We start from the raw sequence: 17,417 nt of genomic DNA on the forward strand, positions 1-17,417 counted from the left end.
TTTCTAGCAAATCTTTCATTTTTTTTCCAGCTTCAATAATGGTGACAATGAACAGATCATGTGAAATTTCTCATATGATGTTCATTTGAACTGCTACTTATTACGTGATTAAGAAAAATAATTAATGGTTATTTATACCCCAGATTGACGATCCTAAGATAAATTATACGCACACTTTTCATGATAAATTCTAATTATAGTTACAAAGTAGTTTTTTTTCCGGTGGACCCCACTTTTATCAACTTCGGTGGTTTTTCGGAGTCTTTGAAGACGGAAAATTTTCAAGGAAGTGAACATGCCACGTAAACGCCATGTCATCAGTTAAGGAAGTAGCGAAAATAGATTTTCAAGAGAAACAAACATATATTTTTATCTAGAAGTAGGAGAAGTAGCATTTACTTCCTCTACTTCAGCTATTTCATAGTTACTTCAGTGCAAACAAACGGGCCCTTAGCATAAATACATTGACAAAATGGTGCAAGGGAAAGACATACCAACTAACAATAAATGATCTCACTCTGAAAAGAAATAATAAAACCATATAAATTAACAATAACTTATGCATCTTCAAGTCATATTTATATCCAGTAAAAAAACGCATACAGATCAAATAAGGAGCCTAAGAGAGATTATTTGCATGGAAAAGCACGATAAACGAACAAAAACTTAAAATAAGAACTCTTTTCATGCTGAGTACGGACAACTAGAGAGCTTTCACTCTTCTCAAAAAAACTTGCAGCCGAAAATTCAATGAACTCCTCACACATGGTAAGCTCTTACTCAGCCCAGAACCACCAGCCTAGGGTTCTGCAGACTGGGCCCAGCAGACCTGGCCTTCCATCAATACGAGCTTGGGCCCCCAAGCCTGAAGTCCGGCCCGTCCTAAGCCTGGATCGTCGTGTTATTAAGCTGATCTGAGAGAGAGAGAGAGAGAGAGAGAGAGAGAGAGAGAGAGAGAGAGTACGCAAAACTAACACAAGAAAATTGTTATCAATTTTTTTCTTTAATGGCATTCAGAATGAGGAGGAGGATTATGATCGCTCAGAGAATAATATCTCAGAAATAATCGTTCATCATCATGCCCCTGAAAATTTTTATTAACGAATTGATGAAATTTGTCCATCACACTTGTAGAAATTAGAGCATTACATAATAAAAGAAGGGTTTTTTTGAAAGATATTTGTCCAATAAATCATTAGTATTTTGACACTAATCCCTCGAATCTCCATATTTTTATGTATCCAATAATATATTGATATTAGTTCTCGTGGTTAGTTGGGGTTATACAATGCTTGGAAATATTCTATTATGTATAACATTTTTTTAAGGAATGGACAGTTATGCCCTCACTTCTAATACCCAAACTTATAAACCCGTTAAGCTTAAGAAACTCAATAAGATTCCCAAACCCAATCCATTTAAACCTTTATCTTCTCCAACGGTACAATAACAATGAACCCGTCTTCTCCAACGGAAATGAAGAGAAAGAGGGGAGAAGGTGACGGTTTGGTGGATGAATTAAATAGATGGGGGGTATTTTGGTAACTAAATACCCATGATTAGTCTAAACCTAACCAAGGGTAAGGATTTGAACAGAAAACCCAAGAGAGTGACTAATTTATACATACTGCTGCAAATTGAGGGGCCAATATCAAAATATCAGGATTTGAGGGACTCATGTCGAAATACTAATAATTTAAGGGACTGATATCAAAAAATCCCATAAACAAAATACTTATATTAAAAATTCAAAAGTTCTCGACTAAACCTCGAAAATATACTCTTAAAACAAATTGAGCACAATTGTAAAAGGGTCTAAAAATTTTCAAACTTAGTACTATTAATTAGAAAAAGTACAAAAAACTTACAAGTAATCTTTAAAAAAATCTTGTTTGTGATGCTAATATATCAAAATTAGCAGCTTACTTTTTGTAGGCTGGACCATCTTGACGTTCAAACTTAAGAGGCAAGTTCATTAGGATCGTGTGAGGTTCTTTTTTTTTATCCTTACTTGCTAAAAAATTTTATCCAAGAAAAACATAGTTTTATGAGCATCATATGCCGAGAGGATTCTTTTCTATACAATAACATTGCTCAATCTCAACGAAGTGTAGCTATATTCACTTGGTTGATATTGAGCCAACATCAGTATATATAACAAAATATCCCCATATAACAAGGGTATCCATTATTCTTATAGCAATATATCCACATTTAGATCACTTCTCTTAATCATTTATTGATTCAAACAGGTCATAATGATGAAGATGACAAAGATGATAAGGGGCTGCTTGGTTTGCTTAAAAAGCCTAGGGAAACTCAATTCTGGGTCTGACAGCGAGTCCACATCAGATTTTTGGTTTCAAAAATTTTCCCTACGATTAGTTTCCCACAAAAAAAGTGTATACATTAGTTTCCCATCATATTTTATATGTGAACCAAATCCAAACAATTTATTTCTTAGAAAAGTTTGGAAAACCCAAAACTTAGGTATCTTTACATGGACATGTATTTCCCAATACAGAGGAAACAAACCAAACAGCCCCTAACATTCATGGCGAGTAATTTCAGCATTTAATCAGGCTCAAAACGGTGGAAAGAATGTTAACAGAACAAAAGACAATGAAACTCACGGTTAACAAACTGCTAATAGGCAATTTCATAAACAAAAAGAACTGCTGATGGACAAAGAAATGTATTTTACAAATGAAATATTTTTACTTGATGAGTAGGAAGAGTTCCAGCTAAGTAGCAATCAAAATCCAGAGATGAATATCATACATACATGCTTGCAGCATTCACATGGCCGCTAATAACATCGTCTGTTCTGATAAATCCCTGGTCTGTGTGAATCAGCTATTTCAAAACTGCGCTCTGAACAGCAACCGCCACATCAAGCTCAATCCCTCCCACAGAACATTTTATGTACTGCAGTTGTAGCAAGTCTTTGGAAGTAAGGAAGTAAAACCAGCAGAGAAAAAGAAATGTTACTGAACCTTCACCAAAGCAACTGTTCTACACCTTAACGTATTTGTCGACATAACCCTGCAGAGACGTGGGATGTATTACTTAGTGATGACTTTTTTTTAGATATTGTGAGAAACTACCTTAAATATCATGGTCTGCATACAATCTTCCCAGTTGCATGTAATACTTACCATTCCTGGGTATATTACAACTTGAATAGAGGAGAAAATACCTTCCAATACATGCAAAGACCGCTCATAAGAAAATTAACTCTGAGAGAGATAATATAAATTAGCCACAGCACCACATATTTAAGTTGAATTTGTAAACCACCTCGCCCATCTCCACCCACTACCTACGTTGTACCAGTGCAGATAAGGTACAACATGGGTATGTCGATATGTGAATTCTTCAAATGAACGATATGGATACATCATGAATATGGAACAATAAAATTATGTGCATATGGCCTAATCTTATCATCTATAAATGAATTTGTTCCTAATGGTTAAAGAAAGCATGATTGCGAACATAGTATAAAAGAATCCAACTATATATAAGTTAACAATATATAAAATAATAGCTAACATAGAAATCATAGTCTTCATTAATCAAGTGGAAAATTAGATTAATGCATCAATAATTCAAAAGGAATTGTGAGTGTCTCAATTCTGCATTAGGTTTGTGACTTCCTAGTCTCAGATACATCTCTCATCCATCTTAGATACATTCCAAGACATATTAAAAAAAATTATTTAGGAAATTACCTCTAGTCCCCCTGGGTTTAGAAATTTGTGCCCTGACTAAGCACAATTTTGTCACTTTTAGCTATTACTTGTTACACATGTGCACTGTTTTAAAAAACCTCCGCCTAGGCCGCTTAGGCGTACGCCTAGGCCGCTTAGGCGTACGCCTAGGCCGCTTAGGCGTACGCCTAGGCCGCTTAGGCGTACGCCTAGGCCGCTTAGGCGTACGCCTAGGCCTAGACGGTACCTAGGCCGTCTAACTAGCGCCTAACGTCTAGGCGGTAAGCACAATTTTGTCACTTTTAGCTATTACTTGTTACACATGTGCACTGTTTTAAAAAACCTCCGCCTAGGCCGCTTAGGCGTACGCCTAGGCCGCTTAGGCGTACGCCTAGGCCGCTTAGGCGTACGCCTAGGCCTAGACGGTACCTAGGCCGTCTAACTAGCGCCTAACGTCTAGGCGGTATTTAGGATGCCCACCTAGATTTTACGAGCGTTTAGAGGAGCATTGTCTGCTTACGTGGATTGCACCCTATAGGCCTTGATTGTGATTTTATGTGTCGTAGCCTACACGTCCTCCAAACACCATTAACCTCCAAATATGAGCCTACACGTCCTCCAAACACCATTAACCTCCAAATATGAACACCTCCACTACCTCCTCCGACCTTCAGCAAAACCTCATCGACCACCACCCAAATATGAACACCTCCACTACCTCCTCCGACCTTCAGCAAAACCTCATCGACCACCACTTAAATAAAGAAAAAAAAACGCCCATAAACCATTTAAGCGCCCGCCTAGGCGACTAAGCGCTGGGCGCCAAGTCCGACGCCTAGAAGCGTCCAGCGTTTAATGTAACATTGCACATGTGTCAAATTTTTCAACTTCTTAGCAATTATTTTACCTGCGATGTCTTTGCTGGGAAGAAGTTGAAAGAGTGGAAAGAAAAGTGCAAGAAAAGTAAACGTAACATTTAACATAGAAAAACAACATTTAACAAATGAATGTAAATAAAATAGGAAAATGTAACACAAGTGATATGTACTGTTGGGACTTATTTCTCAGAAACTGCGCACAGAACAGATTTTATGTGGAGTGTCCAGGGATAAATTGGGAAGAGAAAAAGGGGGATGAGCTGTAAAGCAGTAGTAGGGGAGTAAATGAACAATTCTTAGGGTCCAAGGGGTATTGGGCAGTTGATTTTTTTGTGGGTTTTCTTTTTCTTTTTTTCTTTTTCTTTTTTTTTTTTTTGGCAATTTCTCTTTTTTTTATACAACATACATAGAAGTATCGACAAGCGTTCCTCAAGAATCTAAGTATCCAAGGATCAAGTATAAGCACACCTTGAAAGATCCTTCATCGAAACAATTTTTAGCTGCTAACCCACCAGAAAACAGACCCAAAAAACTGGGTCTATGTCTAAGTGTGGATGCATGCGCACAACACATATGCACCATTTTGCTTCCTCAATCAATCATATCTATTCTAATAACAAACAGCCTATGACACGAAGGACACTTCCCAACAAAAAGTCATATCCAACAAACCAGGACATTTCAAATTTACGTAAGATATTTGCCTACATTATTATATTTATATAATATATATATATATATATATAGTATATATATATATATATACTATAGGAGAGAGAGAGAGTAAACTTGTGTCAACTTAAGTGGACGGTCCGACTAAGTTTCCTTACCCATTTGATGATCCTTGATTGAGCTGCTTTTGATGGATGATCCGGGCTCCGTTTAAACTTGATCTACATATTCTTAAAACCCCAACACAACCCCAAATTTGGGGTGAACCCGTCCGTGGGTTTGACCCTCCGTCCGATGCCATGTAAAAAAGTTCTAATTCATTGAAACCATTAAAATTGATACGAGGTGGGATGAAGGGTCCCAAACCATTGACGGATTCAACCCAAAATTTGGTGGTGTTGGGGTTTTAGAAGTATGTAAGATCAAGGTTCAACGGAAGGCGGATCATCCACAAAAGCAGCTCAATCAAAGTGATGCAATCAATGGGTAAAGAAACCTTAGGTGGACGGTCCACTTAGTTTGACACAAGTTTTACTCTATTATATATTATACTAGTAGTTAATATATAGTGTATACATATATATATTATATATATTAGTATTATATATAGGCCTATAATAGTATATAGTATAGCTATCAGGCAGATTTAATGGTTGCTCCTTTTGGCAGAAACCTATTTGAGTTATTAGAGGATTGTTTATAAATTTAGGTTCTTTTGTAACCATGAATGAAAAGAATAACGATTTTATTGAGTTTAGAACATTATATTCATACATGTGGGAAAGAACTGTAGTTTGATGTGTCACCTATTCTCATCCACTTCATGTGTCAATTTCTGAACCACTCCCCAACCCGATGTGAAGTGTGGCCCAGAATTTTAATTGGAGGTGTTGGGGGAATAGCCAAACCTCACTTACCAAGCATACTCATGTCTCTCTCTCTCTCTCTCTCTCCTCTCTCTCTCTCTCTCGTTCCTCTCTCTGTCTCTCGGGAGTATATAGTAAGTAGATATAATATGGTATATTGATGATATGGTTATATATTATATTAGGATTAATTGTTGTGATGGCAACCCCATGTCCACACACTATGTTACATATGTACGAGTGCATAACAGTACACGACAAACTTGTGAAAGGTAGGACACTGGGACATGATTATATATACTCTCTCTCTCTCTCTCTCTCTTGAAGTCAATAATTTACATGAGATTGATTTCGTTTTTTCATTGACAAGTTGTGAAAACTAACATTCCCATAATATTTGAAGTCAATAATTTACATGAGATTGATTTCGTTTTTTCATTGACAAGTTGTGAAAACTAACATTCCCATAATATTTTTATGTTTCATTTATAAAGTAGATTATAAATTGGAAAATCATTTATTCTTTGAACTAGCTACCTAAACAAATTCTGAACCTAAGTTACTTGTACACTTCGTTTTGGATGCCATATCCATGTCACACACGTGTCAGACATGGATTCACCGCGGAAATGATATGGACACATTGGTTCAAACAATGTTTTAAAAAACCTCCGCCTAGCCCGCCTAGGCATACGTCTAAGCGATACCTTAACCGCCTACCTAGCGCCTAGTGCCTAGGCAGTACGTAGGTTGTCCACCTATATTTTAAGAACGCTCAGGGGGTGTGGTCTGCCTATATGGACTGCACCCTTTGGGCATTGATCATGATTTCCTACAGTTTTCACGTTCTCCAACCTCCTCCAAACTCTAACTATGAGCACTTTCTCTACCTCTCCTGAACTTGGAACAAAACATCATCCACCACTAACGAAATCTAGCTAGATGTCAGCCTAGTGCCTAAACTTTCTATAATATTGATATTTACAATTAGTAATTACAATTAAAAATTAAAAAATAGAAAAATGCCTAGGCCAGCCTAGGCGGAAGGTTGTAGGCGTTAGGTCCAACGCCTAGGCCGCCTAACGCTTTCTGTAATCTTGGGTTCAAAAAAACTTGATTTCCCCATTACTTATAACCCTAAACTAATTTCTTTGGTGTATCAAGCTCAAAACCAATAGGTTTTTGAACCTCAAAACCAAAACCATTAGTTAAAGATTTTGAAAAATACCCATCATATCTCATGCTACCATAACAAAGCTTTTCTTGTTAAACCTTAATTCATTGCTTGATTTAACTTGATTCTTAATTGTTATGGATAGTAAAGACGCATACAAATATTATGGGTATTTTAATTTCATATTTGATCTTATGTAAATTTTACACACATATAAGTTGTATATCTACTTGTCCTCGTATTTTGTCTTTTACAATTTTTTTGTGTCTCATGTCTGTATTCGTATCCGTGTCTGCATTCAAACTCATATCCATGCAACCTAGTTCTGAATTGGGTATGGGTTGAAACGAAACCGACCCGGATCCAACGAGTTGCAGGAAGCGAATGTGAAGTGTAAGATATATCTGTAGGCTATGTAGCACGGACACGGATCCAACACGGCCATCCGACACGCCGACACGAGGCAAATCCTAAAAAATACATAGGATACGTGTGTTCGACACGTGCGTCCGACACGGACACGACACGACACGACACGGCTTCATGTTATGCGTGTCCGTGCTTCATAGTCTGTAGGAAGCGTATGATGATTGTTTTAAACTAAAACATATGTTATATAATTGAGTTCATGTTTGAATAAACGTATGCATATTCAAGGAGCATCAGAGTCGAACACATGTCGGATACGGATACAAAAGCCTGAGCGAATTGTCCGGGTAACATAGTCCATGCATGATACTTGTCGTCATGTCCACTAATCATAGCTAAAATTACCACCTGCATACACACATCATATCACTTCCTCACTCAATCCCATATTCAATAACAATAGAGCCTTTATCCCAATTTTTGGTGGTGGTTACATGAACCCTGCTCTTCCACTTCCACTTCCACTTAGTTCTATTTAGGGTTTCTCCTTCTTCATTGTAATCCTATCACTTCTGCTAAGGTACATTTAATGTTCTTCTTAAAACATGACTAAATGTATTCATGACCTCGTAAGAGCATCCTCTAACTACCTACGAATGCATTCATTTCTTATCTCTTAGTGTATATCTAATCATCCACCGTGACATTCTCATCTCTATTAAACTCAATGTTTTTACATGTATTTAATATTGTAATAATCAGTGTTATTAAGGCACAAGGCGCAATGCAGGGTGCAAAGGCTCCTTACGCGCACCATGCGCAAGGCGCATAACGATACGCGCGCCTCACTGAATTGAGGTGCACACCTCAAACAAGTATTTTTCAAGATAAGACAAACAAGCATATAAGCAACATTTATAATTTGTCACATAAAAAGACTAAGAAATATAATTTTACCTACTAAATCACAAAAGTGTTTTAATTAGTATGCATAACATAGTGAGGTTCATAAGTTTCCACAAATCACAATGCAAGATAATCTCCAACATAAGCAAAAGTCTACAAAACAAAACAAGCAAGTAACAAATAAAAAATATGTATTTTTATTTAAAATATGATATGTATTTTTAAGTAACAATTAAGTGATTAATAAACATGACTGTTCATAATTTTCTAGTTAGCATTCTTAATTGCTATTTGGTACTTAGCATAAAAAGATGAAGAATGAATGTAACAATTATATATTTACAAGTTCATAATTTTCTAGTTAGCATGCTAATTAGAGAAGTTACAATTAACAAACAAGTATACTAAATTACTAATTATTATTTCCTTTTAATAGGTTAAACATGAAAAGATGGAGAATGGATTAGCAACTAGCAAGAAAAAGTCTATTACATGATGTAAATATGTAATTATGTAAATTATTTTTAAAAAGAAAAAACAGAAGAAAACAAAAGAAAAAAATCTAGAAAAAACAAAAAAAAAACTGATTTCTCCAGAGATAGTCGGCGACGTTCGGGGTCATCGGTCGTTGTCGTCGTCAGCTGACTCGTTGGGGTTGGGAGGGAGCAGACGAGAGAGAGGAAGTGGGCGCGTGAGAGAGGAGAGAAAGACAGCGACGGGTTTTGAAACCCTAAAATCAAAACTCATTCATTTTACAAATCGGGTTTATGAAATCAGCGGGTTTCATACATGAAACCCATCTCATTTTACAAAACATGGCTTAGGCGCACGATGCGATGCGCCTGACGCAGGTGCCAAGCGCACACGAGGCGCACGCCTCGTGTGCGTGCAGCGCCCCACCTCTGGTGCGGGTCGGATTTGTCCCAGTCCGCAGCGCCCCACACCTGGGACGCGCGCCTCGATAACAGTGGTAATAATAAAAAATCCTCATGCATACCTTTGTGCCTCCCTCACCATTTGCTCTAATAATAAAAATCCTACCCAAACACTAGATTGAGGAGATGTTTAAAATAGCTTTAAAATGCACATCATTCATCTTTTGTTTTATTCCATTATTCTAATAGTGACAACTCTTTACCGGAACTACAATGACAACCATGTTTTGCAAGATAGCTAGTGAAAAAGGTTATGAAAAGGTTCATTCATTCACAATATTTCCTTTGCTTTCTTAATTACTGCATTCATTCACATTTTAGTAACAATCATCCACAAAACATATAAGACGAGGTCATGAAAATATAAATAGTAAAAGGTTGGTAAAAGGGTAATGACCAATCATGATGTTTTATAAGGAAATCTAAGTTAACCAATATAATAACTTCCAAATAATATTAGAAACAGGTAAAAAAACACATACCATCACCAGCTTAGTTAATTTTCTCTGTGATGACTCAACGTACTGATTGATCTTAGCTTGTGACTTGGGAATCTGATGGCTTGCCATTGCCCCGGAGACTTTATCAACTGTTTTCTTCACTATGGTCTTGAAAGCTTCCTTGCTCATGTTTCCTTGTCGCCATGATGGCTTGAGGACTTCCTTCACAAAATCTGCTAGGGCAATCTTGAAAAGCTTCATTGAACGGGAGTCCTTGCTCTTTTTACTCTTCCCAGGTGATCGAACATGATCAATTTCAATCTCACCTGTAGCTGCATTGTCCATATCTGCAGGAAGGGCTGGGCTCCAATCTTTATCATCTATCAGTTGAGGGCTGGCATTCTCTACCACACCAACTTCTGCATCCATTGCCACCTCGCCAAATTCATCAACTTCCGACTTATGTTCACCACCTGCACTCCCTTTTTGTTTACTGTTCTCCCCTATATCAGCAGATTTATGCAAACTGCTGAGCTTGGATTTGATGCCCACCTCATTAACAGCTATATTTGGCTCTCTAACCTCATCAAACATCTTGAGTGGATTAGAAGATGGTTCAATGCTGTCAAAAAGTGGATCATAAGCATCACCAGCTACAGGATTCTTAACCACCAGCTTCTGCGCATCTGAAAGTGAAACTGCATTTTTTTGCGAGAAGACACCAGCTCTTGGTGAAATCTGCTCACTGGGTTTTTTAGAATTAGGCAGTGAGGATGTTAGTGTTGATTCTAGGCCTACTGGAGCATGACCTGAACTGAAAGGAGAATCATATTTACTAGCGTAGTTCATGTCATTTTCTTGTCCTGAAACATTATACTTTTTCCCTGCAGGTACTTGTTCAAAAGTAGATGCAAATGGGTTGAAGTGTGGTGGTCGTTTATCCAGGAAACTTGATGGGTATCTCTTCAAAGAAGGATCAACCAATCCAGCAGTACTCATATTTGGAGGATAATTGCTGCTGATATTTTGGGGTTGGGCGTATGGAGGTGGGCATTGAGAAGAAGGCAAATCTTTAATATCAGGATCAAATTCCTCCCTTGAGAATGGCCTCACATCCACATGTTCCACGAGGAAAGAAGGTGATACATTTGGAAGATGCTCCCTTGGTAAAGACAAAGGAGGATGTGGAAATCGATCTTGACTGACATATGGGTGCTCATGAGAAGTCCCCATCAGTAATGGCCTTCTTCTAAGTTCGTCCACGTGCAAAGGAGGTTGTTGAAATGGCTCTAACGGGTGAAAAGATTGTTGATGGAAGACGCCCCTAACTGGACGAGTCATTTCTCCTGGTTGAAAAGGCCTCATCACAGGATTGAAGTCATGTATAGGCGGCATCACAAGTGAAGATGGAGGTGGAGGAATATTGTGCCACGCAGAATTTTGAGAAGGCATGCCATAAGAATGGTAGTCATTAACCATAGGAGGATGGGAGGAAGAAAAAATATCTGAAGGAGGCTGAACGTGGTAATTTGTGGCGCTTGGATGAAAAGCAGCATGATATTGAGAGGCAAAAGGTGCACTTAGATTGTCCGATGGCAAATGCGGCTGTGAAGGAGGTCCTGGTGGACCAGGTGGGACTTGTTGAGATGGCTGCGAGTAGACATTAAGATTCGACATCTTGGCAGGTTGAAAATCTTTCGGGGATATAGACTTATTTTCAAAAGCATGCGGTAATGATCCTTCATGAGAAGATTGGGCAAAATTTTGAGGTTGTGAAACATTATTGGGGTCAGCAATTAGAGGAGGCTGGTCACTACCAGTAGATGTAGATTGATTAAGCATACTGTCAGCTTGAAGGAACTGGGAGGACTTAAAAGAAGGGTCCTGAATTTTCATAGATTCAGAAGTTTCTGTGACTTCCTCTACCTGTGATGTCTCCACGTTGTTGACCGCCTCTTGGGAAACTTGGTTTGTAACCTGTGTCCTTTTGATAACATCATTTACAGGAGGCAATGCTTTGTTGGCTTTAGAGGCTGACATATCTTTCTCACTAAAATCTCCAGCATTGTCAGCCATGGTGTTGTCTCCAGACTGGTCTCTATGATCTTGCATCTCAATGCTCTTTACATCTTCCTGGGGGGTATCACTGTGTTCCCCAATAGCCATTTCTGTCTCTGCAGTTTTATCAAGTTCAAAAGATGTGAAAGTGTCACGTTTCAAATAGTTCTTAGACTCCCGTGGAGTATCATACTGTTGTTGTTTGCTCATATGCCTTGTGGAATCACGATGGAGAAATCTACATGATGCCCCACGAAAGCACCTACCTCGCTTAAAGTCCAAACACTCCGTAGGTTGATCCCGATCACGTCTTGAATTAACATTTGCATGCCTAAATGCTGGCGGAGACTTGCTCCTGCGCCGTCTTGGTGACCAGCTGAAACATACATATGAGTGGACTTACATAAGTGACAAATAGCAAGGATGTATGTATACGAGGTAAAACTCAAGTCCAGATAAAGACAATCCAGTAGTGAAGAAATATGTGATATTAATACAAACCTGTGAGATCGGTTTCTCTTCTCTCTCCCCCTAGGACTGCGGCTCCTATGCTTCCACCTACTTTCTTGAGGTGACCTACTCCGGCTCCTCTTCCTTCCCCTTCTAGAACGCCTTTTACTAAGATGCACCTCGTCAGAATCGGTATCACTTGTACCTTTTCTTACTAGTCGCCCGAACTCATCCACATCCAGCTCAGTAGAATCCTGATTTGCATACTTTTCCGGCTGATGCTTTCCAACTTGATCATGAGTATCCATGTTGTCAGCAGCTACAAGACCACTGCTCTGAGAAGGCTCACATTTCATGATCTCATCATTCAGTCTTTCATGATAATGGGGATCAAACCCTTCATTCGACGGGTTAACAGAAGGACAGATAGCACTTTGAGACGTAGCCTTAACAGGCAAACAGCTCAAAGCATCACCTTCTTCAGCATTTTCCATTTTGTCCATTTTGTCATCTTCTTCACTGTCATCTGAAGCATAACCTTGAATAAGACGAAATGGGCTTCCATCTTTAACATACACTGTCGGAGCTTCCACAGTTCTGCCTAGTGCAGGAGCTGAAATATTGATGTTACTCGAATCTTCAGTGGGCAAACCAACGGATCCCTGCACACTATTCCCTAGGGCTTGTCCAGCAGTATTTGGTGACTGCCTGACAGGGCTAACATCTTCTAGGAATGACAGACCCTTTCCATCTGAAGATTACTGTCATGGTTAGAATGTCCAAAACATCGTCCCAGAAACACATAAGAATACATTACTTGGAAGGAACCAAGTATGAGAAGAATTTCTTAACAAGTGAATGTGAGAAAGTCACAGATATTAATGTAAACTTGCAGAAAAACAGTTGAAAATGGAGCATAACCGATCTTTGAAGATTGTAATTAAACAGCACAACCTTGGTATCAAGAGGAAACGGCAGTTGCATGAACATATTCCTATTTCAACTAGCAACATCACAAAGTCCTACACTATTTTAAAACAAATAATTATAAAAATATGCATGAACAGATTGATATTCAAAATGCGCATGACATGAACCTCAATATAAAAGACACAGACATGCGAAGATAAACACTTCAGTTAAAAATCCTGATATCAATGAAGAATAAAACATAAATGTTGGAAAAAAAATGTATGACATGAGTTACTGATTAACTAACCATGGGATTCCGGACTAGATAGATGGAACAGCTCCTATTTGACCTAGCCAGTTGGATAAAGTACATGGGTAACTATGGAGGTTTCTTCAAAAGGCAAAAACTAAACAAAAGATGAAGAGAAAGGTGTTTATGCCAAAAACAGTATCAATCGGAAATACACAATAAGATGACCATTACAATGAAGAAGTTTCTTTAATAATTTGACAAATAATAATGCAGATCACGTAATGCTAGCCAACAGTTTAACCTATGACGTCCTTCCAAGTACAAAAATGCAGCATAGTCCATAAAAAACCATCATCATACTGAAAAACCCACAGAAGAAGAATTGATATCTACAAGAAAATTGAAGTTAAACATGTGTAAAATTCTCAAGTCATACATAGAACACCTGAAAACATCGTAAACCAATCATAAAATGAACTAGCAAATGAGTTAGTTTTTCATTTTTTTTTTTCAGCTTCTTTCATTTGTCACTCTAGCTGCATATGTCTAAAACCTTTAAATATGTTCCTTAGCTAATTCTTGAATGCTATTCATCTTAGTTCTTACCCTCACTTCTTATTACATCCAATACATGTTATCCTACTTATCTACTTGACCTCTCTTTGATAAATCTCTTAATGACATCTGCAAGGTTGAAGGAAAATCAAGTTTTCATCAATATTTTTTGTGGGAAAAGTGGAGTCCAGTTAGTTCTTACCCTCACTTCTTATTACATCCAATACATGTTATCCTACTTATCTACTCAACCTCTCTTTGATAAATCTCTTAATGACATCTGCAAGGTTGAAGGAAAATCAAGTTTTCATCAATATTTTTTGTGGGAAAAGTGGAGTCCAGTTCCTTTCCTTTGAACTCATGCATATAGCTTAATAATCCCTCCTAAGCACAGGCACTGTGCTCAGAATAAATCATGGTAACCACCGACATTTTCTTTCAAACTGACAGTTACCACATGCTTCCATATGCATCTTAACACATGCTTCCATATGCATCTCCAGCAACTTTTATGCTGCTCTTGCCACCTCATAACTCTGATGGTTCACCAAAATAACTGACAAATTGAGACCTTCAATGTTGAGCATTCAAAGTTGATGTCAGCAGAGATACAATGTTGTCAACTGACAGCAGTATCGGATTCACAGCTTCCAAACCATTACCAAGGTTGCATAAGAAGCATTACTGGCAGAGAAAATCCATAGAGTGGAGGATGTCATGAAAAATGATACGGGTAATGCACATATTAATTTCCACCATCCCAGGTACTGCCCATGCATTGCTATGAAGAAAAGAAAAAGAGAAAGAATGCCCCAAAACCTTTCAAGAAAAATCCTAATTCATAAGGGCACAACAAACGGTTATTTTTAACAGGGTCATTGACGACTGTGTGCTTACCACTATGAGGCCTCTGAAAATGAAAACAAATGATTAAAGAGATTCTTGAAGGTGAAATACCCAGTACATAACAATCCTCAATGCACAAAGATGTTGATCCAGCAAAGGGTAATGTATCAATAATGAATTCAAGAATTAAGAAGATTAATTCACCCTCATTTTCTTGAGTTTGTTGACACATTATATCCAGAATCTACAGGACACAAGAGAACATTCCACAGCTAGATAACATTATGAGTTGTATCCATACGCAAGAGATGATGAGTGCAAGAATTAAGAAGATTAAATCACCCTTGTTCTCATGAGTTCATTGGCACGTTTTACCCAGTATCTACAAGATAAACAAGACACAAGAAAACATTCCACAGCTACATACTAGACAACGTTACATAAGTTGTGTCCATATCCAATATGTGTTGCACGTAAACATGACTCACTCAAGACATGCTGGAAACATGTTGGATAGCTAAAATATATCCAAGAACGGGAATTGAAGGAAAAAGTTGTGCGCATCCCTTGGCCAAGTTAATGGATGATTGCCAGTTTGCCAAAGCCCATTATTGCAGAGTAGAAAGGTAAAATAGTCAAAGTCTCTGTCATGTTACTTGATGTAACTAATAAGTAACACCCAAAAAGTAATGAATGTAAACTACAAGCCTTCCTCTTTCAACAAGCACGAGTGCTCCTATCATCCAAAAGAAAATAATTCAAAAACTAAATATATGCACTTGGAAAAGGGGGGAACATTCAGATCATAGCAATATACCCAGTGGAAAATAGGCTTCAATACAAAAATCAAATTTTCATGATTGTCATTTTAGGTGTAAATGTCTGAAACAGCTGCTAACCATTAAATTCAAGCCAAGTCATCCACTCATGTAGACAGAAGTAGGAACAACATCAGTGGAAGTGATAAGTTGGAAGAAGAACATACTTGTGTGTGATTGTTATTCCCATTTTGAAAAGTCCTCTTTCCAGCTGTTTGTCCATTTTATTAACACGACTAAACTTACTGATAATTGCATAATATCTTGATGGAAAGTGGTCAAAAAATGACAACATAAAATGAAAAAACAGCACATTTTAATATCTTGTTCGATGATAATTAGCTACATAAAATAAACAATAGTGAACAAGTATATAATTGCCATCTACTACGAGAAATAAACAAAATGAAATTACCAAAGTAGACTCTGCAAGGTAGGAAAATGTATCCAAGTACAGAAAAAATTCAACAAATACCTTCCCCATCATGCAGAAACTGTTCAGACCCAGTAAGAGTGTTAGATGCTCCAACAACTTGTGCAAGCTGCTCTGATGCAGGATAAGTCTTTTTGACATCATCATTTTTATTACATAAAAATATAACCTTGCAATCTGGTTCTTTTATTGATTCATCAACCGTCTTGTCTGCATCAGGATGACTGACATCATCTATATACACAGTAAAACATGTTTAGATTGGGAAAAAAACCATCCAAGCATATGATCAGCAAAATAACAAATTTAACAAAAAATGACCACATTGAAAGGACAAAAGAATTGTATTATGATCATGGCAGGTGCATTTGTGCATGAGCTGGGGATTGGTGCATAGGGTGTACACAACCCAAAATGACAATTTGAATAAAACAGGGAGAAATAGAAAGGAGTAAAATAATAAGAATACAGCAATAGAATCTGCAAAACCATAGTGGAACGGGCACGGGACACGACAATTTTGTAAAAGATAGGCTATGGGTGTAGGTGTATAGGAAATGATGAACATGAAGCGGCAACTCGGTTTGCTAAATGAGCTACCAAAAGATGGACATGTGGTGAGGCCCACTCTCCTAGTCAAATCAAAAGGTATGGGGCTCATTCTAACTCTCTCGTGCTAGCTCATTTTGCTAAATGAGCCGCCACCTCATAACCATCAAACCTGTATTGCATGGGTACGGGTCACAGAAAATTTGCAAAAGGTAGGGTACAGGGACACGGCACTATAAATGTTTATATACACATATATTATATATTGAAATTAATAGATTACATGATATCAATATTTTTTTTATTCACATGTTATGAGAATTAAAATTCATTAACATTATTATGTTTCTTTTATTATGTGGAATATAAACTGTAAAAACAGTGAACTTTTGAACTAGACACCCAAACAACCATTAAAATCATAATATGGAATCCCACAAGTTGCAAGAACTGGATATGAAGTGTTCAATTTACGTCCAGATAATTTTAACAAGAGTTTTAAATTAAAACATGTATTGTTTGATTGAATACATGCTTAAATAAACGCATGCATATACGCAAGGAGTGTCCAATGATGCCCACTTTTATCA

The 17,417-nt window shown here is 37.6% G+C and overlaps 1 protein-coding gene across 1 annotated transcript in view; it reads right to left on the reverse strand.

Annotated features, from left to right (window-relative positions):
- Positions 2,624-17,417, reverse strand: part of LOC109819720 — a 16,251-nt gene continuing 1,457 nt past the window's right edge. Inside the window, exons 2-6 of the mRNA XM_020385562.1 lie at positions 16,321-16,512; positions 12,513-13,212; positions 12,278-12,387; positions 9,996-12,127; positions 2,624-3,045 (exon numbers count right to left, since the gene is read on the reverse strand). Of these exons, the coding sequence (XP_020241151.1) occupies positions 3,016-3,045; positions 9,996-12,127; positions 12,278-12,387; positions 12,513-13,212; positions 16,321-16,512 (3,164 nt within the window). The 3' untranslated portion in view covers positions 2,624-3,015. The remainder of the gene's footprint in view (positions 3,046-9,995; positions 12,128-12,277; positions 12,388-12,512; positions 13,213-16,320; positions 16,513-17,417) is intronic.

The sequence above is a fragment of the Asparagus officinalis genome, chromosome 8 (assembly GCF_001876935.1).
Source record: "Asparagus officinalis chromosome 8, Aspof.V1, whole genome shotgun sequence".
NCBI classification, from domain to species: domain Eukaryota; kingdom Viridiplantae; phylum Streptophyta; class Magnoliopsida; order Asparagales; family Asparagaceae; genus Asparagus; species Asparagus officinalis.